This window comes from Calliphora vicina, chromosome 2 (assembly GCF_958450345.1).
Source record: "Calliphora vicina chromosome 2, idCalVici1.1, whole genome shotgun sequence".
Taxonomy (NCBI): domain Eukaryota; kingdom Metazoa; phylum Arthropoda; class Insecta; order Diptera; family Calliphoridae; genus Calliphora; species Calliphora vicina.
In genome coordinates, this window is record NC_088781.1 from 13623319 (window position 1) to 13650464 (window position 27146).

At 27.6% G+C, this 27146-nt stretch overlaps 1 protein-coding gene across 1 annotated transcript; it reads right to left on the reverse strand.

The window, feature by feature from the left end:
• Positions 1–6683: 6683 nt before the first annotated feature.
• On the reverse strand, positions 6684–27046 carry crq (croquemort). Its single transcript, XM_065499792.1, has 6 exons — positions 26668–27046; positions 8757–9049; positions 8369–8671; positions 7489–8288; positions 7331–7421; positions 6684–7263 (listed from the first exon to the last, which is right to left on the reverse strand). Exons 2-6 carry the CDS (start codon positions 8883–8885, stop codon positions 7114–7116), a joined length of 1473 nt encoding a protein of 490 aa, XP_065355864.1. The 5' UTR covers positions 8886–9049; positions 26668–27046; the 3' UTR covers positions 6684–7113.
• Between the last annotated feature and the right edge of the window lie 100 nt (positions 27047–27146).

The following is a 27146-nucleotide window of genomic DNA, read 5'->3' on the forward strand; positions in this document are numbered from 1 at the left end:
ACTTGAATGATTCAATAAGGAATTAATTCTATAAAGAATAAATTCTCAAAAAGGAATAAATTCAATACTAGGGAATTAAGACAACGAATTAATTCGCACTGAATGCATTAAGAGACAAGATTTAGTTTGATTTTGGAAATTGAATTAGGAATTGATTCATTCAAACTTTTGCTGATTACTAAAGTTATATGCACATTCATGAAATATCAAGTAAACATTTGCTGAAAATAGTCAACGAATCTAACCACTTTAAAAACACTTTAAATTTTAAGAAAATTTTGAAAATATTTTTTTTCAAAATTTTGAGAAAAATTTAGATTTTTTTCAAAACAGAAATCCTATACAATATTAAGAGTCATACAAAATCTAAATATTTTAGATTTTTTTTTTTATAACAACTAAGACATTCCCAGGCCTTACAAGTACAAGGAATACAAACTAAAGTGACATACAACTAAAGAGATTTTCAAATCACAAAACAATTCAACTATAAAATATGACATTTAGTGTCTCAGTTTTAATAAATCTCTTATTATTTGTATATAATTTCATTGAAAATACATCTTAAACCTTAAGAATCTTTATTCAAAACTTTATTAACTGACTTCTCTCTCACACACACACCGACACACTTAAACACAAAATTTTGAAAACTTTTCAAAATAAAATCCGTGTAATATCAGCAAAATGTGACAGATGTATAAAAAAACTTATGTAAAATACTAATAACTTAAAACAAATATGAAGTAAACAAAACTAGCAAGTAATTTTATAATTACTTTTACACAATGAAAGAAAGCAAGTAAAGAAAAGAAACTCTAACCTCAAATAAAAGCCGAATAATTAAAAAAAAAGAAATATATAACAAGAACAACAATACAGAACTAACAAAATCTAGTCACTTTTAGGAAGAAAAACAAAACTCATTCATTCAAACTAAATAACAAACAAAAAACCACAAAAATTAACTTACAGCAATAATACTCAAGTATAAAATACGGATTATTTCAAATAATTTAAAAAACTTAACAAACAAACCATTATTATTTTAAAACGAAAAGAAAAAAAACTTGTGTTATACATAAGTTTTTTTTTGTTTAAAAAACAACAAGTGCTATACAAAATTTCATTAAAAATTTATTTTACAAATACAAGATTTATTCAAAGTTACTCCTTGCTACAAATTATAATTTACTTATGAATTGAGTTAAAAAAAAATATTTCAAAATCTTTAGCTTAGTTAAGGATTTTGAGTTATAACCCCTGGGGGCTTTAAGGTTCTTGTTTTAATTTATATGTAATATAAATTTTAATAATTTCTTTTTTGGAAACTTTTTGAATAAATCTTTTATTGTTATTTTTTATTTTATTATTTTATTAACTCATTTTTTTAACTTAAAACATCTTAATAATTCCGCCCAAAACAACTGTGATTGAATTTTTTTATATATTATATATATTTTTTTATTTTTAATTTAATTATAAATTATTTTAATTTTAAGGTATTTAGTTTTTAACCTTCATCAAAACAAACTTACTCTAATAAAATACTCGGTTTTAGTTTTAAATTAATTGTTTGAAATTTTACAGTAAACGATAAAATTATTTAGTTTAAGGGAAATTTTCAATATTTTATAAACCTTAAAATAAATTAAACATAGAAGCCTTACTGAGAGACAAACACCCAAGTATTGCAACTACAAAATACATGTCAATCAATATATTTTGTTGTTGCAGATATAAAATTTGGGAGAGAGTAATTGTTTTTACTCTCAGCTTACTCCCAGTTAAGCCTCTAGTAACTAGAGAGTCTAGTTCTTCCCTAATGTTTTAAATAGCCTGAAAAACATTTCTCAATCTCTGGTTATCGTTTTTCGTAACGTTATACTTCCAATTAATATATTTTTTGTATGAGAAATAACCAGAGATTGAGAAAATTTGGCTTAGAATATAAATGCTTGAGTCAAATTTGTTAAATATAGTAGATTTATAGCTCGGGGACTTAAAAGATTTAATAGTTTCAAAGAAATAATTGAATTTTCAATGTTTGGTTACAGAATAATCTCCAGGTGAACCAATTCCTGTATAACAAGTATTTAAGTAGCTTGAATGTATAGTTCCATCGGTTCTATCTATCAGCTGAGTTTACTTCGCACTCTATGCACCGAAATGAACCGAGTTTAATCGGCCAAGAGCTCTCAATCCAGCAACCACTGCTATTACAACAACAACTCCGTAAATAGATTATAAAATAAATATAAACAAGTTCGTACCAGATTCAAATTGAGCTTAATTCACTAAAATCTTAATTCAGAATTAATTCGTAATAAAATTCATTCATTCATGGAATGATTCAATTTTTGTTAATTCAAATCTAATACAAATTGAAAGAAAATATATTTTCTTCATTCAGTTGTTTTTATAATCATTTACAAAAGAATTGAACAACAAAATTGTCTAAAGTCTTTTTGTAATTAATTTGAATTGAATTAATCTATATTTTGTAATGGATTTGAATGACAGAAAACTTTAATGATTCAATAAGGAATTAATTCTATGAATGAATTCTCCAAAGAATGAATATTTCTTTAGTTTTCATTGTTGAATTAATTCGTTATAAAATTTATTCATTCATGGAATGAATCTATTTTTGTTAATTCAAATCTAATACAAATTGAATGAAAACAAGTTTTCTAAAGGTTTTTTGTAATAGATTTGTACTGAAGCAATCAATATTTTGTAATGGATTTGAATTAAAAAAAAACTTTAATGATTCTATAAGGAATTAATTCTATAAAGAATGAATTCTCAAACGAATACGTTTGAATTAAGACAACTACAATGGAATGGTAAAGACAATATTATTAATTTTAATTTGAAAACCGAATTAAGAATAATTTCTTGCGAACGTTTCATTCGTACTAGAGTTGAGCTTAATCGTTCTGTTTATTGATTGATAATGTGAACTAGTTTGTTCATTTTAATTCTTAGGAGTTTGACTGTACGATTTTGTGAATGTTTTTGCAGACAGTGATCAAAATAAACAGGACTACCTCCTTTTGGAAATAAATTTGATTTATAATAATGAGGAAAACAAAAAGTTATAAAATTCAAACAACTTAAATACCAATTTAAAGGGTTTTAAAAAAATAGGTTTCAAACATCTACAGTAATGTCAAACGAACAAAAATAATAAAAAGAATTCAATTGAGCTTTTTCGTTCATGAACAACCCAACTCTAGTTCGTGCAAACAGAACTAGGTTTGTAATTAGAAAATTCCCCCTGGGGGTTATTCTGTAATAATTATTCTAGAAGAAATAACTTGTTCTTTAAATATCTTTGAATTTTATAATTGAAGATCCCGAGTGAGTACACCGCAACTTATTTGAAAACGAAAATGTACGATTTTATAAATATAATACAATTTGAAAGTATTTCCCTTCAGGGTCCCGGGGGTTCTCTAACTTTAATGAAAAATTAAACTCAAAATATCCCTTTTTTAAAAATTTAACTCCAATTCATGATTTCCCACAAAATTTAAATAATTTTATCGTTTACTGTAAAAATTTCTTTTAACCAACAATTTTATTTAAAAAAAAAAAAACTTACAACTAAAACCCACAAATGACAAATGAAACTCGTATGTTTAGAAGATTTTTTCTTTAAGAAAATTTATATTGAAAACGAATATGTCTTTTCAACAAGAATATTTATTTTATTTTTATACAAAATTTATTATATAAAAAAAAAGAAATTGCAAACAACTTGCCCCACCGTAAACTAAAATACATTAAATGTATAGAGAATATTAAGAATTAATAAATAATTCTAGGAAAAAATAAAACGCAACAATTAGAAAGTAAACAAAAAAAAACATATATTTTAGGAAAAAAATTAGCAACATTTAATTATTAAAAAAAAAGAAATTAAAACTATTACTTGTATTTTCCAAACTTGTATTTTGAATTAAGTTAACCGCAGTTAAAAAAACATTAATAAAAAACACATAAATTTGCATAGATTTTATTTAAGAAAATCTATGGCTAAATTTCAAAATGTGTATAACTATAAAAAAACCAACACAAATATTTCAAAAAATAAAAAATTAAATTGCCATATTTTTCTTTTTTAAAAAAAAATCGTTAATGTTGCATTTATATATTAAAAATATTCAACAATAAAAAAACCACAAAATATAAATAAAAATTTAAAAAAAATTGTATACGATAAGCTTAAAAAAAATTACTTAAATTAATTAATTTTTTTAAACAAATAATATAAATGTTATTATTGTTCACATTTTAAATAAATAAACAAAAAAAATTATTTGCAAAAAAAACAACATTCCCATTGAATATTTTATGTTTAATTTGAAAATAAAAAGAAAATAATTCAAAAAACTTATATAATTTTTTAGTAATAAGTCACAAATCTTTGTTTTTTTATATAAAAAAAAAATCATAAAATTTTGTTTAATTAAAACTTAAATTTGGCCAAACTTTGTTTAGTATGATTTTAATTTTCAAATTTTTATGATTTTTTCTCTTTTTCAGTTTTTATTCAAATAATTATGTTTTATTCTTTTATTTTGAAATGGCAAAGGGCCTTTTTTTCCATATAAACTGGTTTATTTTTTGTTTCTCTTTAATTTCTGCATAAAAATAATTTCGATAAAACATCAAAATAAATTCAAAAATTATGTTTGTATTTTCGAATACAAAACTGTTTTTAGTTATAAGAATTTTTATATAAAAATTTCAAATAAAAATAAAATGTAAAATAAAAAAAATCAAGGAGTTTCATTTTTATAACTTGAGAAGGAATTCATTTATATTAATTTAGCCATATCGACCGTTCCGCCAACCCCGATAATGTTGAATGCCTAGTTGTAGTGTATTTTGTGCAATTTCTAATATTTTTCTTGATGGAAGGTTGAAAATTTCGCAATTATGATCTTGGAAGAGTAAGTTCTAAAGCGGTAAATCTTTTCACTAGCTACTAATTTAATTTACTCAGTTTTTCTAGTGAAAGTTACCTCAAAATTTGTCTTAAAGTTATGATTGATTTATAAAAAAAATATTGATAAATAGCCGCTATTTAAAACTTCCTTTTAGTGAAAAAATTATCAAAATATCTTTTGTGGTTCTGAAGTTGTAAAAATTTAAATAAAATTCATATTACTCCATAAACTTTTCCTTTCTTTTTTGTTATTTTCCAAAAATCGTAACATTTTCTGTTAGTAACAGGTGAACAGCATGTAATAGCAAGCAAAAGATTTAATATTACTTTTATTTAAAACGTATTAACTCAAAAACTAAAAAAGATACATTCAAAAAACTTTGACTATACTATAAAACGGAATTAAGGCTTTTATGTATATGTAAATTTTTACGCCCACTGCCACGCCCACTTGGAGTAATTCATATGATTTTACTAAAAGCTTAAATATATCTACACTTATGAGAGCTAGGTTGGTGTTATGTTTTAACTATTAAAACTACTTTTCCTTAGCTTTTAATTGTTATCCATAGTGAGATTATACTCCAGTTCGTTTTCATATTATAGCGTTCCAAATACAAGGCTCTATAATACCAGAATGTAACATAGAATGTTAGTGTAACAGTATGGTTATGTAATTACTTGTAACGCCTGAAGGTATGCTATAAATTTATAGCTACAGCATCAAAATAAAACCGTTGCATTTAAATGTTTGTTCTGTACATTCAATGATGGAAATAGCTTAGAAAACCTGAAATATTTTATATTTTTAATAAATTTTATAGATATTCAATTGAATTGTATTAAATTTCGAGCACTTAGTAAAATTTTAAAAAAAGTTTGGATGGCAACCGAACTCCATTTGCATTGTCAAATGGCCACCACAAATGTCTAGTTGGCAACAGAAAATTATAGCTGGCAGTTGCCATCTGTAATATCATTTTGTCAACTGACAACGCAACTTTTTTTCGGTCGCCATCCATAATAGAGGACCATAAGTTTGTCATTCCGTTTTCTACATTTTTCATTTGCGACCCAATCAACATTTGAAAATAATTTCGGGCATATTTTCTTGACGAAGCGCATTCTGGACTTTTAGGCCACTTTTTCGAGCATTGCCATACAATGTTGGCCTCCAAGGCGCTGGTTTATCAGCATAAATCAGTAACTTTACGTGGCCCCACAGGAAGTAATCGAGAGGTGTCAAATCGCACGACCTTGGTTCCAATAGACAGGTCCATTTCTCGAAATCAAGTTATCGCCAAACTTTGATTTCAATATGAGGAAAAAACCAGGACAACCTCGATTTTTGACCTGGATTACTGAGTCATTAATATAGACAATATGGATATCTAATGATAGATATTTCAAAGACCTTTGCAACGACGTATATAAGACCATAGTAAGTTGGACCTACAATGGGTCAAAATCGGATAAAATAATTTTTAACCCCATTTTTTTTTTCACCAAAAAAAATTTGAAGTACCAAACAATTTTTTTTAAAATTGAAAAATAAATTTAAAATAACAATTCGAAAATTTTTTTTACAAAAAATGAAAAAAAAAACAAAAAATTAAAAAAAAAATTTTACCTAAATGTATTTAAATTTTGTATTATTTCAATATTTAATTTTGTGAAGATTCGGCACAGCCGAATATAGCTTTCTTACTTGTTTATTATAAACTTTTAGTTTTTTTTATATAAAAAACGTTAATTTTTATTTATTTACATATTTTATGCTTATAAGCTATCACATTTGTTTTTTATCGTACATAATATGGAATTTATAGTTAAGTGACTGCTTTACTTGTTTAATTATAAACTAAATTAAAAAATTAAAAAAAAAACTTAAATGGTATAGTACTTTTTTTGTCTTAATTTAAAATACAAAAAATCTAGCAATATAAATAAAATATTGCTATTAAAATCCCACAACTAAATTTAAACACAAAATAAACTAAATGAGATAAAAACAAAATACTAAACTTATTAAATATATACAAACAGGTTCATAAAAAACTAAATTTTGGCACAATAACTGAATAGAAACAAGACTAAAATGGTGAGTTTTTTTTTAATAAAAACTAATACATATAAATATGATTGTAAGTAAATCAGTTAGTTAACATGTCTTCATCATCGTTGGGCGTGCGTTTCCATTTCTTGGTAAGAGTCAGGGCAATGCCGGTGATAAAGAAGACACCACCCAAACAGATTAAGGCAATGCCAAAGTAGCGGCCATAATCTTCTAAATTAATAGCCAGCTGTTAAAGAAAAATAAAATTGATTAATATAAATTACGAGTGTTAAGTTTAAGTTTGTAATAATTACCCTGGCTTTTTTGGCCAACTCAGGACTTAAGTAAGCCGATTGATCAAACCAAAACAGTGGCATTAAGAATTCATTAATGTCCCGGAAGATACTAAAAAGAGTTTTGAAATAAATTAAATAACAGATTTTTGGCAAATTTCTTATTTCTTTTAACTTACTCATAATCTTTGTCGGCTATCATGTTCATATTAATTTGTAAACGTCCATTGATTTGCACTGGCAGACCTGTAATTGGCTCCACTGCCAATACAAATTTGTGTTTCTGGGGATCTGGTGTCAGACCAGACACATCATTCAAATATGATTCATCGGCCAGATAGAAATGTGGAAAAGAAGCGTATATGGGAGCATTATCACGACATTTCTTGCACTCTACCACTCCAGTTTTGGGACAATCTTCCAGTCTGGGATCACAGAAACACTGCTGGTTGGGGAAATTCTCGCCAGAGTCTAAAGTTTCATCAGTACCCACCCATTCGATGGCGGTTAAACCATGTTTTTCCATTGTACCATTCGGACGCAAGTTCATAAAACGGCAGGCATCGGTGGCAAATATGGTGATTTCACCTTTTGGATCCAAGTTTGGAGGGAAGACATCTCCAGTAGTACCATTAACAATACCACAAGGTGGTTCATAAAAGCCTGTCTCGTTTTTACTATTCCAATGCGATAGTAGGCCCAGTTTTGTAATATCTTCCACACCAGTGTAAACGGTAAAAGAGCCATCATATTCTAGGGAACCATTACGATCCACCAACCAACCAAATTTACTGTATGGTATATTTATTTTGGTTGTATTGAAGAGTTTCAAAAAGTCTACCAAATCATCTTGATAACCTTCAAATATCCAATCACCCACACGTTTGGTGGCGTATAGTTTACCACCCTCATGATTGAAAATGAAATTAATGATTTTCTTTAAAAATCTATTGGAATGACGCATTTCATCGGCTACAGTCTGTAATGTGGTAGCGGTAAATGTTTAATTAGTTGAACGAAATTATATATCAACAAATATTTAGTGATTTTTTAACTTACCGCTGTTACAGCATGTCCCGAAGTCAACATATCATCCAACGAGCCATTCGATAGTTGAGGTTGGAAATACCAGGTTTTTCTCTCATAATACGAAACTGTATCATTGTTGTAGAACGAAATATTTTCCTTTAAATGTTTCTCCAAGAAAACATAGGGGCCCATTTCCACAAAATTAGGCTTAACCTTAGGATTTCTAACCTCTTCGGGATTGGTCCAATTAAACATATAAAATGTTAAATAAATAGGTATGGGTGCCTCCACCCAACTGTCATAAGCATCGCTGCCCGGTTTCAAAACTAAACCCTAGTTTATAAATAAACACAAATAAACAAACAATTAAATAAATAAAAAAAAACATGTGTAACTTAATGCACGAATAAATACTTACACTTCGTACTAATGATTCCGCCCAATTACCCCACAAAACTAATAGGATTACACCCAAAGTGGCAAATAGGGTACCCAAACCATAAACCCAAGCTTTACGCTGGTTAACGCTGCAACAATTGCAGCACATTTTTAGTTTATATTTAGTTAATTTCAAATAAAAGTGTTAACTATTTATGGAAGCACGATTTGCTGCCGAAATCGATTGTCCTTGTTTTGTTTGTTATTTGAGTTAAAAATTAGTTTGCTTCTTAAATATATATTCAAATTTGCTGTAGCTCTTTAGGTAGGCATCTGAAAGAAATAAAATATTTGAAAGATTAGAAAATTATTTATTAATTACTTATATAAAGTACTATGATTTAAAGTATCCACCAAGGGCCATATAAGAGCGGCTATTTATCTGTAGTCAACATGAATAAAAGTTATCAAATAAGATATAAATATCTGTTCAGATTACAGCGAAACAGCATAACTTGTTATTATTATTAATATTCTCCTTATGCCAATCATATATATGGTACACTGCGGATGTCTGAACTAATATTTTAATAATGATATGTTTTAAATTCACTTCTTGCTTTAATATTATGTTTGCAATCTAATAGTTTTTATGTCTGGCCGCCAAAAAAAAAACACTATCACTAAATATTAGAGTGACAGCCGATTTTTTTTTTTTAGATTTCAAAGAGTGCCGGGTGGAATATTGTGACACTAGGCCTAAATGTTAAGTGCTGAAAATTTGAGCCAAATCGGGCAACGATTTCTGGACGCGCATCGAGGTCAAAGTTCAGATATATGCAAAATTTTACTGTTAATATGGAATAAATATGTGAAACTCGTTAACTTTCTGCATTGTTTTCTAGAAATATGTAGATTTATTTATATTAATGAATATTACATTAAAAAAAAATTTTGGAAATTAACCCTGTATCTCCTTTGGTTCAAAATGACCCAAAAACTGTATTATCGCCAAAATTAGAGAAAAATGCAATATTTTCAGTTTTTGAAAAAATTTTGCTACTAAATAAATACTTTTGCAATTGAATGCAAAAGAATCGAAATATGTACGTAATTATCGTTAGAATGAGACATAAATGACAAAATTTGATTAAAAAATTTTAAAGTTATTACAAATTCGCCACACCATTAACGTGTTTCAGGCCACTTGAACAAAAAATTTAGGAAACAAATTAAGATCTTTCGAGAAAAATTAAAATAAAAGCCCATTTTTACTTAAAATATGTCCATATTTACTTGTATATGAGTTTTTGTCTTCGTAGGATACCGTTAACCTATTCGCAGGTATGGCCAAAAAAAATAATTTTTTTTAACGGCTGTTTCAAAACTCCATTTTCAAATTTTTAAAAATTTTGTTAAACAAATTTCAGATTTTTTCGATCATCACATTGGGGTTTATTGAGATCAAAATAGGGAATAAAAATATGAAAAAATTATGTCAATACCTCTTACAGTTTTTCCGTACCTGCGATTTAAATTTTGCGATTTTCAAGAAAAACTAATTTTTTGTCCATATTTAGGCGAATGAGCCCAATTTCCTTACTGTTATAAATTTTAAGTAAAACTTATTCATAGTATTATAATCCTGGCAATTCTAAACATGGTCTGAAAGTTTTACTAAAATCGGAAAACGTTAACCTTTAAATCGTGAAGGTCAAACGTCAAATTTTTCAATATTTTGAATTTCTAATGAAAAGATAGCGAAATGTTACATATTTTTGGGACGATTTTAATGCAACTTAAGGAAAATATAACATAAAGTCCAGAATTTAAAAGAACAGCACAAAAATGGAAATTAACCCTTAGCAGCACTTGGGGTCCAAATTACCCTCAACTTTTAAAATCACGAAAAACACAACCATTTTGACCCCAAGTCCTCTTAAAGGTTAAAATCCATTTTTTCACTGTTGTTGTAAATGCTAGACCGCAATATATATTTTCCTCTGGTTTCATGAAAATCGGCACAAAAATATATAACATTTCGCTATCTTTTCATTAGAAATTCCAAATATTGAAAAATTTGACGTTTGACCTTCACGATTCAAAGGTTATCGTTTTCCGATTTTAGTAAAACTTTCAGAACATATTTAAAATTACAAGGACTATAATATTATGAATAGGTTTTACTTAAAATTTATAACAGTAAGGAAATTGGACTCATTCGCCTAGATATGGACAAAAATTTAGTTTTTCTTGAAAATCGCAAAATTTAAATCGCAGGTACGGAAAAACTGTAAGAGGTATTGACATAATTTTTTCATATTTTTATTCCCTATTTTGATCTCAATAAACCCCAATGTGATGATCGCAAAAATCTGAAATTTGTTTAACAAAATTTTTAAAAATTTGAAAATGGAGTTTTGAAACAGCCGTTAAAAAAATTATTTTTTTTGGCCATACCTGCGAATAGGTTAACGGTATCCTACGAAGACAAAAACTCATATAAAAGTAAATATGGACATATTTTAAGTAAAAATGGGCTTTTATTTTAATTTTTCTCGAAAGATCTTAATTTGTTTCCTAAATTTTTTGTTCAAGTGGCCTGAAACACGTTAATGGTGTGGCGAATTTGTAATAACTTTAAAATTTTTTAATCAAATTTTGTCATTTATATCTGATTACAACGATAATTACGTACATATTTCGATTCTTTTGCATTCAATTGCAAAAGTATTTATTTAGTAGCAAAATTTTTTCAAAAACTGAAAAATTGCATTTTTCTCTAATTTTGGCGATAATACAGTTTTTGGGTCATTTTGAACCAAAGGAGATACAGGGTTAATTTCCAAAATTTTTTTTTCAATGTAATATTCATTAATATAAATAAATCTACATATTTCTAGAAAACAATGCAGAAAGTTAACGAGTTTCACCTATTTATTCCATATTAACAGTAAAATTTTGCATATATCTGAACTTTGACCTCGATGCGCGTCCAGAAATCGTTGCCCGATTTGGCTCAAATTTTCAGCACTTAACATTTAGGCCTAGTGTCACAATATTCCACCCGGCACTCTTCAAAATTTTAACAAAAAATTTTTTCCATACAACTGATTGTCACTCTACTAAATATATATAAGACTTCAATGAAATTAGAATAAAAACAATTCCATAGTGTGCAAGTGCTGATAAAAAAATTCAGTTTTAGAAATATTTATGTGTGCATTATTATGTTATCTACATATTTTGAAAAATATGCTTCTGTTTAGTAGTTGATATGAACTATAAAATTTTGAAACAAAAAATTATTATGACCTCTCTGAGTCATAAATTCAGTGCTATTGTACTGTGTCCACCAATTTTAGACATTCTATAACAAAGAATAACTTAGCTAATAAGAAAATAATTAATAAATAAAATAAATTTTAATTTAGTACTCTGAGGGACAAAAATTCACTTTTGATTTCTACCTCAATTGATTATAAAATGAAGAATTTTGTACCAACAAAGCGCCATGTGCAGGAAGTTTGGCTTTAATTCTTTAATTTAAAAAAAAGTGCAGCTGAAGTTTCAACCAGTTTCAAACTGCGAGAAATGGTTTGTGTGGTTCAGAAGTGGTTATTTGTCACGGAAGACAAAGATCGCCCAGGCCAGCCAAAAAAGTTTAAAGGCCAAGAATTGGAGGCAATACTCCATGAAGATTGTTGTCAAATCATCAAAAATGGATCCATTACGATAACTCGAAGCGTAAGAAATAGTATGTGAAGCCCGGCCAACCAGCCGAATCGACATAAAAATGAAATATCCATGGCGCTAAGGTAATTCATGGCTATTGGGTGGGAGCAAAAGGATCCTATCTATTATGAGCTGCTGATATCTTACCGCCCTGAATATGCGGTCGACATAAAACCGACACTAGTCCATCATGACAACATGCTGCAATGCCTGTTTGAAAGTATTTAGAATGAAGTGGTTGGGAAGTCCACACCGTGACCTGTCTGACTAATATATGTTTCGATCGATCCGAACGGTCTCTCTGGTATACGCTTCATTTTCGAACAGAGTGGAACGTTCTTGGCATGAAAAGATGAGCAGTTCTTTTGGCTCGGAATCCATATGTTGCCAGAAAGATGAGAAAAGGTCATAGCTTACAATGGCCAATACTATCAAAAAATTTATATTGGACAAATGTTTCGAAATAAAACATTTAAGTCATACACCCAATGAAATTTCGTGACTTTGGATAAGAATTGACTTTTTGATGCCACTCACTAGCCCCCATTACATGCACGAACCCATGTAAATACAAATCAAATTAAAAACAAGTAAGCGATCTATATTCGGCTGTACCGAATCTTATATACCCTTCACCAAATTATACTTTAAAATAATTTTTTTTAAATATTTTTAGGTAAACAAAATCTAATTTTTTTTTTAATTGTTTTTGAAATTTTTTTTTTTCGAAATTGTTTTTTCCAAATTTTTTAAAAAAAAAAATTGAAAAAATATTTTTTTTTTGGTTTTTAATTTTTTTTTTAAATGTATGACAAAAAAATTGTTTGATGAAAAAAAAATCGGGTTAAAAAATATTTTTCCGATTTTGACCCATTGTAGGTCCAACTTACTATAGCCTTATCTACATCGTTGCGATGGACTTTGAAATATCTATCATTAGATATTCATATTGTCTATATTAATGACTTAGTAATACATATATAGATCAAAAATAGGTCAAGAATCGAGTTTGTCCCGGTTTTTTGCTCATATCTCCGTTATTTATGGACCGATTTTGTTGATTTTAAATAGCAAACTTCTCGAAAGCATGTCTGACAGAATTATTGAAGATTTAGATCCCGATTTCAACAGACAGACAGACGAACATGGCTTAATCGACTCCGCTATCTATAAGGATCCAGAATATATACATATACTTTATAGGGTCGGATATGAAAAATATAGAAATTACAAACGGAATGACAAACTTATATATACCCTTATCATGAAGATGAAGGGTATAAAAACACCTCAACATTGACTATAAGATATTTCATTAAGATATCTCCAATCGGCCAAGAGCTACCGTATTATTTCAAAAAAAAAATTGTTGGTCTTCATAAAGAGAGCATGGATAATAATAACTTATTTTACACTTTCTCTGTCTCGAATGCCATAATCTCAAATAAGAAAATTACGATCAGTTTTACTACATGCAGAGAAAAACTATAATTGGACATGGTTACTGTAACCATTTAAATAGTGTTACAACATTTTTAACAATATTATAGTCACAGTAACCATTTACATGATTGTGGTAACCATAATATGGTTAATTTACGATTCACATGTTTGTATCAACCATATATATGGTTACAGTAAACAAATATATGTTTGTGGCAACCATATTTATGATGAATAATTTTATTATAATATGTTGTTCTCAGATTATGATAAGCCTTAAGCCGAGAGCAACATAATATGATAAGTCCTTCATCATATGAATGGTTGTCACAAACATATTGATACAATCATGTGAATCGTAAATTAACCATATTATGATTACCACAATCATGTAAATGGTTACTGTGACTATAATATAGTTTAAAAAAACTTGTAACAATATTGAAATGGTTACAGTAACCATGCCCAACTATATTTTTTCTCTGCGTGTAGATATCGAATGCGGTAATTCGGCCCCATACCACTGATCTAAAGTTATATAACCAGCTTTTAATAATTGAATTAATGAACTAAATGCAATTATTTGCAAGTAAAAAATAATTGCAAAAGCAGGCCCTCGATATTTTTATTGACAAGTTATACAATAAAAACTGCAAGTGCAAGTGCCCATAATAGATTACAGCTAAAAACAAATATAGGTGAACAATGAAAACTAAATAGAAGTTTAATTATTTTGTAAAAAGATACTGACTATAGATTAGATAACTATTTATTTTATTTGCCCCTCTTCATAGTTTAAGTCTTATCGTTTTTCGTAACTATACCTCCAATTAATAAAATGAGTGTATGAAAACTGTCGGTATATCGTCACGATAAAAAATAACCAAAGATTGAGAAAATGGGACTAAGTCTAAGTTAAGTTATATAACAATTATTGAATATGCATATTAAATGATATACTTAATAGCCTTTATAAGATCTTTATTATAATCGATAAGATTTGTTCAATTAATTCAAATAAAATGCTTTAAATGTTGTCTAAGTATATAAAGAATTTACCTACCATAAAGAGGTAGTGGTGATAACAAAACTTGATCATTTATTCATATTTCAAGTGGTCGTGTTCCTGTTTTTTTTATTCAATTTTATTATTAATATTAGATTTCTATTTGAGTTAGTTAAATTTTTTGGATTTTTTTCACTGTTATCTATTGTTTATACGCAGTTATTAACATTAACAGTAGCTAATTAATAAAAAAGTTCAAGTGATAGATAAATAATTTTAATCGGGATTCTTATTTGTTTTGCAGGTCCTATCCAATAGATATTTAATGAAAATTTTGTTATAATAATCTAGAATCATTCGGTTATCACAATCAAAACAGTTTTCTTTGTGTGATAAAAACAGAAAAAATGTAATTTAAAACTTAAAAAATAGCTTTTCTAGGTTTTTAAAGTTCTTAATATTAAAACTTCTAAGGATATTAATATTTAAAGAAAATAATGACAATTGGGTGGGAGCAAAAGGATCCTATCTATTATGAGCTGCTGATATCTTATCGCCCTGAATATGCGGCCGACATAAATCCGCAATATTCCATTATGACAACATGCTGCAATGCCTATTAGAAAGTATTTAGAATGATGTTGTTGGGAAGTCCAGACCGTGACCTGTCTGTGGTTTAAATTTGTTTATACATTCTGATTTGAAAAATAATGTGTCGAAATGAATTTTACGCATTTTTTTCAAGACATAGAATTTTGACTGATTAAAACTAATAGTGATAACTTCATTCAAATATCACTGTTATACATACAATAAACTCTTAACAAAACGTAGGTCCAACATTGGACAACCTAAAATATGAAAATTGCTTATTCGAACAACTAACTAAACTAAAACTGCTTATTCGAACTACTTTACTGCACAGAGAAAACAGAATCGTTGTGATGAATAAATTATATTCACAGATTTTTTAGGTTCTAGCTAAAGAAAGTCAGTTGAGAAAGAAGAATTACTATTGAAATAACCGAATTTTTGGCCACCACAACTTAAATTTGTCAGCCAAAACAGAAAAAATTGGATTAATACGACAGAATGATTCGAATGGCTACAAATTCGGTTATCACAACCAAAAAGTGTTTTCTCTTAACTTAGTATTGGGTATTTGAAAAACAGTGCCGCTGAAGCACACCGATTGCTCACCAAAGCTTATCTTCTATCTATCTATATATATAAAAATGAAATGGTCCATGTATGTAATGTCATCAGGTGAGAACGGCTGGAGCGATTTGGCTGATTTTTTTTGTATTCGATTCGAAATTTTCAGGAGATGGTTTGTAAAGAAAAAATTTCCGAGTAAAACTCGGAAATTCTTTTTTTTGTGAGTCCAGTCAACTGTAATAAAAAAGCTCCCTAAAGTATGCAGTACAAATTTAGATATTTTATTTGCAAATAAATAAGAACAGGCTGGTGTGCTTGGGTTGGAGAAACTTGAAGAACTAACATTAGTAAATGCTACCGGGCGAAGCCGGGGCGATCAACTAGTGATTAATATATTCCATCGGTTTCAACATGCAAGAGATGGTTTGTACGGTTCAGAAGTGGCGATTTTGACAAGGAAGACAAATATCGACCAGGTGAGCCAAAAAAAGTTTGAGGACCAAGAATTGGAGGAATTACTCCATGAATATTGTTGTCAAACTCAACAAGAACTTGCAAAATCATTGGAAGCTACTCTTGCAGCAATTTCAAAACGTTGGCAGGATTCATTTAAAAGCTTGAAAATTGGGTACCATACGAATTGAAGCCGAGAGATCTTGGTGGGAGCAAAAGGGTCCTATCTATTATGAGTGGCTGAAATCTGACCAGACCTTCACAGGGAACCTGTACCGAACGCAACTGATTCGTTTGAGGAGAGCATTGGCAAAAAACTGCCAGAGCATGCGGCTCTGGGAGTTTTCTGGTTCCCAGCGACAATTATTTGTTTCAAACCTTAGGAATTTTTAGTCTGCAAAATGTTTAGAATAATTAATTTAATGTATTCTTTGAATTATTATAAATAAATCTATATATATATAAAAATGAAATGGTCCATGTATGTAATGGCATCTCGGGAGAACGGCTGGAACGATTTGGCTGATTTTTTTTTTTATTCGATTCGAAATTTTCAGGAGATGGTTTGTAAAGAAAAAAAAACTCGGAAATTTCTTTTTTCAGTCCAGTCAACTGTAATAAAAAAGCTCCCTAAAGTATGCAGTACAAATTTAGATATTTTATATGCAAATAAATAACAACAGGCAGGTGTATGTGGTTGGAGAAACTTGAAGAACTAACATTAGTAAATGCTACCCGGCGAAGCCGGGGCTGTCAACTATTTATAAATATTTATAAATTTAAAAAAAAAAATTCACACAGAGCAAAATAATTATTTTTAAGATTTTGAATATAAACAACTCTTTAAATTATATATTCAACAAAATTGAACAATAAATTGCCAACAACTTTGCACACAATGTTTAAACAAAATTTCAAATTATTGAAAATGTTTATTTTAATAAATTTTAACACATTTTAAACACTTTGTTGTCCGATCACTTTGATTCAATTAAAATATATTGCCACTCTTAAAATTAAACATAAATTGTAATACCTGCTAAACTTATGAACACATAAATTTATTGAAATGCCAAGGAAATAAAAAATTATTCCGATTTCACAAACAAAAATATTAAAAAAAAATATATAACTACAACCGTTTAAGTAGCAAAACTAAATTAAACTAAAATTATATAGCAGACCAGGGTTCATATTTAAATAAGTTAATCGCTAGCAAAAAGAAAGTGAATGAACGACCAAGAGATAACAGAAAATAACAACAACGATAAACACCGGAGGTCTTAATCAATCGATTTCTAATCGTCTCTAATCTTATAATAATGCCACAAATAGCTGTAGCTTATATAAAATTGAAATATGTACCTATAGTATATTCTTGCAATCGCAAAAAAGTGTTCAAGTGGTTGCAATTTGTAAATAAAATAAGGGCACTGAGATAATGAATTTGTATTTGTCTTGGGCTTATAACAAATTAAAGTAGTTTTTTACCTAATTACATTTTTATCACTTCAGAAGTAGATATAACTGCAAATTTTGGGGTTCTATGGAATATATAAAGGCAATTTTATTTAAATCTATAACTTTCAAGCATTTACGAGTAATTGTTAGCAAAATACTATATCTAATACACTTGTTTCCACAATTTTCTAACATCTCTATAACCTTGTAAATTACGATTTGTCCAACTCTTACAAATAGGTTTTTGTTTCCGATATTTATTTAATTCAGTCTAGAAACAAAATTCTTACAGACTGGTTAATTTATACAATTAATAGTTTAAAAATGTGAAATTTTAAAATTTTCTACATTTTATTTTAAAACATTTGTAATAGTAGTATTGGAAATTGTTAGCTATGACCTTTTACCATCTTTCTGCTGACATATGAATTCCGAGCCAAAATAACTGCTCATATTTTGAGGCCAAGAACGAATCAAGCCAATTTATACTCTGTTCTGAAGTAAAGCGTATTCTACATCCATCGAAACAAATAGTAGTCGGACGGGGCAAGGTCTGGACTATAAGGCGGGTAAAACAAAACTTGCCAACCACTTCTTTCTAAATAGTTATTAAAATTATTGAAACTTTAATAGAATACAAATTTGCTCTTACTTAGTGTAGATTATTATATGATCGGTCTTAAACTTGTATAAGTTTAGTAGAAACAAATTGCAGTCGCTGAACCAGATCTGCTGTATAATTCATAAAACAAGGATCATCAAAAAAATAGTCAATTCGGTTTATTTGCGGTAGTTATATATATCAAGCTTCTAATTATCGATTTATTGTGCTATTTTTTATAGTCTAGTAAATATTTTATATTCAAAGTTTAATTTATGAATTCAAAATTGTATTTCCTTTTTAAAATATTTAGGTATATGATTAGATTAAGATTAACTATTAAGTACAAGAAACAACCTCCAGCAAACAGTTGCATAAACATTTATAAACTCATATAGAGTAATATAGATTATGAAAAGCATTCTTTAAAAACAACAGTATTTAATTTATTTAAAATAACATTGATAAAAAGAACATACGTATGGGCATTTCCACAGAAAGATCTATTGTACCGAATCATTACTTGCAATGAAAAATTAATCCCTTACGATAACCCGAAGCGTAAGAGATCGTTTGTGAAGCCCAGCCGAAACGACACTAAAGCCAAATATCCATGGCGCTAAGGTAATTATCTGTACTTGACGGGAGCAAAAGGGTCATATCTATTATGAACTGTTGAAATCTGACCGACCATCAACTGATATTAAGCGAGCATTGGTCAAAAACGCCAGAATGTTGCAATACCATCTAAAAAGTATTTAAAATTAAGTGGTTGGGAAGTTTTGTCCCAACCGTGCCCCGTCCGACTACTATTTGCTTCGATCGATGCAGAACGCTTTTCTGGGATACGCTTCACTTTGGAACAGAGTATCCGATATTGGCTTGATTCGTTCTTGGCCTCAAAAGGAAATGTAAGAAAAGATAAAATCACGGTTTATTGTTGGTGTTTTGTTTAAGCTTTGATATTTTTACAAATAAAGCTTGAGTGTCTGTAATTCTCAAACGCTCTATAGTTTTATTTGTATAATATCTTTAGTTTTTCTAAAGCCTTTTGGGAAAAGGTTTCCTGATGATCTGGCCTAAGCAAGCAGTGAAATGCGCATAGGAAATAGCTTATCCTACAACAATAAATTTCAGTGAATTGGAAAATTGGAAATTTAGCATAAAACAATTTTACTAAAATGATCAGTTCTTTTGGATGAAATGAATGAAATTATATTGTACAAATGTTTCAAAATAAAAGCTAAAAATTTTAAAAATTACACATTTTTAAGCCATACACCCATATGCTTACTGTAATGCATTGTAATCAAAAACAATTTTTTTCCATTTAATTTTTAACCCAAATATATATTTACAATGATTTAGACAAAGACAACAGAATTGATATTTTTTAAAGAAATTTTAAATTTTCCGCATATCTATTGTTGAAAGAATAGTTATATATTAACTAAAATAAAAAGAATGTTTATGCGTTGTATGTTTAATCATTTTAGTTGTTTTCTAAACAGATTAGATTAAGTTGAGCCTCCAAAATAGGCCTCCAACGAACAATTTTGTATTTAACTATTTGGAAGATATGAATATACAGTTCTGAATAATAAATTAGTAATAAGTACAAAAAAAAAACTACATAAACAAGTAAGAATGGTATATTCGGCTGTGCCAAATCTTATATACCCTTCTCCAAAGTTTACTTTAAGATAAAGATTAAAATAATTTTTTCATGAAAAAAATGTTAATCTTAAAAAAAAAATTTCCCAGATAAAAATGTTATTAGTAAAAAAAACGTTGAAAAAAAATGTATGGTAAAAAAAATTGTTGATGAAAATATTTTTCCCAATTTTTACTATTGTAGGTCCGAATTACTTTGGCTTTATATACGAAAGGTGTTTGAAATACCTATCATTAGATATCCATATTGTTTATATTAATGATCCAGATATAGATCAAAAATCGAGGTAGTCGTGGTTTTTTGCTTATATCTCTGTAATTTATTGGCCGATTTTCTGGATTTTAAATAGCAACCCAACTGGGACTGTATCGGTTATATTGATGTATGAATCATGTACGTAAGTTATTTGGGGGCTACAGAAAGTTAATTTCAACATACAGACATCTGAAACTAAACATAAAACAGATATAATGAAAATCAAGTTAATCCTACAATTCTTTATTTTACTTATAAGTATTACTATTTAGATCGTCAACACTGTATCCATGTAGCTATAGTTTCATTAATATTTATATAAACTGAAATGTACTCATTTTAAGTACTTTATTAATAAAAAAAATATTATTTGATAACAGATACAAGATAATCACTATATATTTGTATGTATTTAGTAAATGACGTTTTTCTTTAATACTAATTTCAATAATACTTGTATATATTTTTTTGTTTTTATCATTGAAATTCAAACATATTCATAAAGCCCCACTGAATACATTTTTTGACGAAATTTCCCATAATGTAAATATGTGTATACTTAAATCGATAAGAAGTAAATATTACAAAGAAACATTTTTAATATAGAATCTATAAATAACAATAATAAACATATAAGTAATAAATATGAAGCAATATTTAAAATATAAAGAAACATAGAGCGGAAACTAGAAAAAAACTGAAACAAAAAAATTACTCAAAATAATCACACATACGAGAGTTGTTTTTGTTTTCACATAGTTTTTTCTACTAATACATTCTCACAACTTAGGTTTTTGACAACTGAGTTTCCGCTCTATGTCTATTCTCTATGATTTAAATTATAAAGAACGCGTAGGCTCTACAAATTTCAATAATATTCTTTGTTGAGAATAAGAAAAAAGAAAAACACAGACATCTAAAATTTAGATTCTATATCATAGCCATTATATGTATTATTTTTGCAAGGTTCTTTTAATATTTATTTAAGATTATCGACTTGGAGGTCTTCCAAATTTTCAAAGTTTTTACTGTTCATAGTAAACTACCCTTGCAAACGTAGTAGGATTTGTAAAAGTTCTGCAGTTTGCAATACAACCACAACAACATTTATTTAACTCTGATTTACTAAACTTAAACATATGTATTTGCAAGACTAAAAACCTTTTTGCAATTGCGTAGGTATTGTAAATATGCTAGACCTAAACAAATGAGTTTTAAGATAAAATTAAAAAAAAAATAGTTTTTAAGTTAATTCTGAGCAATAAACAAATTAAATTCAACAAAGAGCACATAAAACGAATACAATTTAGCAACAAAGAAGCAAAATATGTTTAATTTTTTTGTTTATTATTTTTTAACATTCACATAAAAAATGCTGCTGTGAAAATAATAATAAAGACTTATTCCCATAAACAATTGTAGTTTTGTTAAAAAGCCACATTTTCCATTAAAAAAAGAACAATTTTGGAAATAAATTTGAGCAAAGCTAGTGGAAGTATGAGACTAAACAAGTAAGAGTGTTATATTTGACAGTACCGAATCTTATATACCCTTCACCAAAGTATACTTTAAGGAAAATATTAAAAACAATTTTTGGTAAAAAAAATCTAGATTGTCAATGGTTTGACAATTACTTTGGCGTTATATACGAAAGGTGTTTGAAATACCTATCATTAGATATGGATATCTTTTATATATTATTGATCCAGATATCGATCAAAAATCGCGGTAGTCGTGGTTTTTTGCTTATAACTCAGCTATTTGTGGGTCGATTTTTACCATTTTAAATAGCAATCTATGTTGAACTATAGCGGATATATTGATGTATCGATCATGTATATAAATTATTTGGTGGCTACGGAACGTCCGGATTTCAAAATATTATTTAAAAATAATATTTTTATTTGTTTTATTTTATTTATTTTTTCTCTTCTTATCAATGTATTGCGAGTTGACATCACGAAGTATTAGACTTGTGATTTATATTTAGTTCAATTCAATGAACGCTCATTTCAGTTCATTGTTCAAAAATGGACTAGGTATGTATCTCATCTAGTTCAATCGCTCTTTTTGGAGCATTTTACCAGAAAACCTGGTAAAATGTTTTTTTTTAAGTTAAAGGCTAGATTTTTTTAATATTTTTAGGATTAATTATACCCAAGAACAAACCCAACTGATTTTGGTTGATCGGTCCATTATTTCGCCTAACACCCATACAACTTCTCCTCGGAATTGCACTTTTATACTCATACAAGTTTTAATTATTAAAACAGTCATATACACATAAAATTTACCAAGGATCAGTATTGTGTACTCAGGAATCATGCTGTAAAGTTTCACTTTAAAACATTAGAATCTTAATCATTTATAAATAGGTGTTAAAACTGATGTGGTTGATAACGAATTGAATATAAAGAGGTGAAATTTTAAAAAAATCGCCAACAATAATTGCGCAAACTTTTTTCTTAAAATAGAGATTTAAAATTTTATTGCGGTATATAACAGATTTTGTACATTTGCTATTTTCAACATTAAAAAGCTCTTTTGTTTCAGTAAAAAAAAAATTAAATTTTTTTTATTTAATTTTCAATTCAACAATTTTTTTTAATTTAAATTGTTTTTTAATTTATTTTATTGCAAAAAATTGTTATAAACTTTTTTTTAAATTTATAAGTGATAAAAATGTTTGACCAAACATTTTTTTGAGTGTAAAAAATTCGGATTAAAATATATTTTTCTGGTTATATGGTTATATACGCCGATGCAAAGGTCTTTGAAATATCTGTTATTATTGTCTATATAAATGACTTGAAATATCTAATATTATTGTCTATATTAATGACTTGTAATCCAGATATAGATAAAAAAAATAGGTCAAAATTCGAGGTTGTCCTGGTTTACTAGATTTTAAATAGCAACCCAACCAGGTCTATAGCGGATATATTGATATATGAATCATGTATGTAAGTTATTTGAGGGCTATCGCGTTCAAAAAACATTGTAAATTTTTTAATTAATACACCCAATAATTTAAAAAAAAAATATTTAAAAACCGGTTAAATTCGTCAATTTTATTTTGTTGCCGTCATACTTTTGATTAAATGAATTATTTCGAAAGTGTGAGGTTAACATTCTACCTAATTTGTTATTGATTATAATAATATTGTTGTGGTTTGAAATTGATTTCGAACATTTCGTCAATTTTAAGCTTTTATACGCTTATTTACCTCATTTTAAAAATGTTCCTAATTACAATTTACATACATGTGTATACATTTTGGAGATTAACAACAGAATTAGCAACCAAATGCAAAGATTTGTATAATGATTGTGGAAAAATATTTGAAAATCATTATTCAGTCGAAAATTAATAAACAAAATTAAGGTGACGTAGTACTAATTAATATTTCAAATAAATTATTTACATTAGCTGGATTTTTTTGTTTCGTTATACATATTTACTTGTACATTGTACTTACAAATATAATATTGTATGTATTGTAATGTATATGAAAAAGAAAATCCAAATTACCACTGCAATTACATTTTTATAAGTAAACAAACTAAATACATTCATTATTACAACTCAAAATAATTTAGAAATTAAACAGACACTCAGACACAAAATACTACAATTTTGATAATGCTTTAAATTGTTCAATTAATTTACCTTTAAAATCAATAAATACCAATTTAATTTCCACAAATAACTAACGTGCAGTGTTTTTTTATTCAATACAATTTACTTTAATTTATTTTCTGCTGTAAGGTTTCTCTGACCAAAAGTTTATTTTTTCTTTTTATAAGAATATAAGCAATTTTATTTTTTTTATCAAAAGAAAATATTTGCGTTTTAAAAACAATTATTCTACATACTCAAACTCGTATATCAACAATAAAACTACATGCAATTATCCATTTATTGTTTTGTTTAGTTACTTGGAAAAATATATTTTTTCATACGCTTGATAACGATTTGCTGTAAATAGCTGGAGTAGATTGAGGGTTCGTGTTTTAAGGTTTAAAGTTAAGAAAAATAAAGCAGTTTATTAAAAAAAAATATATAAGTATAAAAAAGTAATTATCTATAATTACTGGATAGAGAGTGCTGATGATGTCATTAGACTACTGAGTCATTTTGCTGCATATTAAGATTATTGTAAGTTGCATTTTTGAAATACATATGTAGGCTGAGATATTATTTTTGAAATATAGCTGTACTAGTCATGAATAACTATTGTAAATTGCAAATATTTATTTGGAGTATTCACACGGTCTACTATTTCGTCATAATGTCCTAATATATTATGATAGATTAAACAAATTTTTGTTGTGTTTCAAACAAAAAAAAAATCTAAACTAATAACACTTGGTCTGTTCAATAACAAAAAACTATTTCGAATTATTACAAATTTTCACACAAACATTTTAAATTTGTATTGAAAAACAGGAAAATTTATAAACAATTTGTGATAATTCATAATAGTAAGGGTCCTCATGTAAACGCTTAAAAGCCTCGCAAACTGTGCAATCTGTGCATTTTTACACTCTCGCAAATGAAATGTCAAAAAATGTATGGAAATTCGTTTGCACAACTCCGATAAGTTTGCGCGACAATTTAGACTCGCAAACTTGAATTTATTGTGCAATTGATGAATCAGCTGCTTTTGTTTACTTTTATTTATAAGAAATAAAAATCAAATAAAATATAAAAATTTTGTGCATGTGAAAATTGTGTAACTTTGGAACAGAATGATTGTATTAAATGACATTGTGTATGAAAACATTAACCAACAGCTAGAACATAAACAAAGTCCTCCAAACTATGTATACCACCGTTTGTTCCAAAGATTTAACTTTCATTCAACATTTTAAAATTTATACAATTTGAAAAAAAATTATTAAAGCTTTTGTTGAATTTATGTATTTTTATTTGACAAATATAAATTTTCTGTATAAACTTGCACATAATTGAAAAGGTGGGTTCATGAAACATGTCGCGCAAATTTGCCCATTTGCACAAATGGGAAACTTAAGCGTTTAAATGAGTACCCTTAGTTTTTTGTTATTGAACAGACCAAGTGTTATTAGTTTAGATCTTTTTTGTTTGAAACACAACAACAACAACAAATATTATATACATATATACAAATAATATATTAGGAAATTATGACAATATGACTAATAGCAGACCGTGTGAATATTCCAAATGTTTTTTTCCGTTTTTATAAATATGCATTTTTATTTGTCTCACTCACGACACTACAACTATACTTTCCTAGCATAAGCTACTGGTCTCAAAACCCCTGATAATTCTGTTCAAATCCATCACAGTGTGGTCGGTAGAAAATTGGTACAAAATGATATCCTAACTAATCGTACACGATGAGATAAACTTTCAAAAAATTTAATCTGTGACCATCCTATTAGAATACAAGGTGAAATGCAGGGTGTCAAAGTTGACCATCAGTTAAAAAGATATTTAAGTTTCAATTTTTAAATTTTTGATTTTTACTTTGACTTTATTTTGTTTTCTGCAAATTTTTTTCTAAAAACATTATTTTATAACTAATAAACTCCAAACCTAGTCGTGAAAAATAATCAAACTCAAAAATTTTAAATCAGCATGAAAAATTCATAATTTGTCCAAAATTAAACTTGATTTTTCCTATGAACAAACAAAGATTTTTTTGTAAACTTGAAATGAAATTGATCATTCCCAGAAATAAAATTATCCGGGAAACCTCAAACGCTGGTTACAAGTTAACGATCATAAGCATTTGAAATATTTTAAAATCTTTGAACAGTTAATCGTCAAAAATATACCGGTCAATTGGTTAATGATTGACCGATACCCTATATTATTTTCAAATATTTAAAAACATTCGAGCTGTCAATCGTCTCAAAAAGAATCAAATAACCAATTAATTGTTGACCTTATTGAATGCACTATAATACTTATTCAACAATTTTACTTCTATCAATTAGATAAACAGTGCGAAACTAAAGGCATTTAAAATATTGGACATATAAATTAATACCCAGTAGTAGTACTTTTGAAAATGTTTATACATATTTAATAACTTTGCAAGTCATACATATGTGTACAAATAATTCAAATACAAGACAACAGAAAGTTGAAAGTCAAGTTCGTTATTACTTACAGTGTAAAATTGGTAAAATCATTCACTGATTTGCTAAATAAACCAAGGACAACTGGAAAACCTTGGCAAAAGATAGTAGTTGCACAGCAAAAATCACTGATTAAATAAATAAATTATACAAATACCAAAATTTGCGCACGTTTTAGTTAAATTTGTATCTTTAAATAATTCGTTTTATATATTGCATTAACTAAAATTAGGCACTTTATTTGTTTAATATTAAAGACACAGCAAGTACAATTGGCAGTAGAAAGCTTGTTTATTTTTTTGTTTTATTATATTTATATATATCTAATATTGCACTTTGTTTGCTTTTCACTTATACGATAATTATTAACCTGTTTTTGTTTAAATTAGCAATTAATTAAAAACTTTGCAACACTCGCCCACCGAAAGAACAATGTTAAATGATTTCATTAACTAGAACAACAACAAACTAAATTTTTAATGGAACAGCTGACTGGTTTATATGAAAAAGC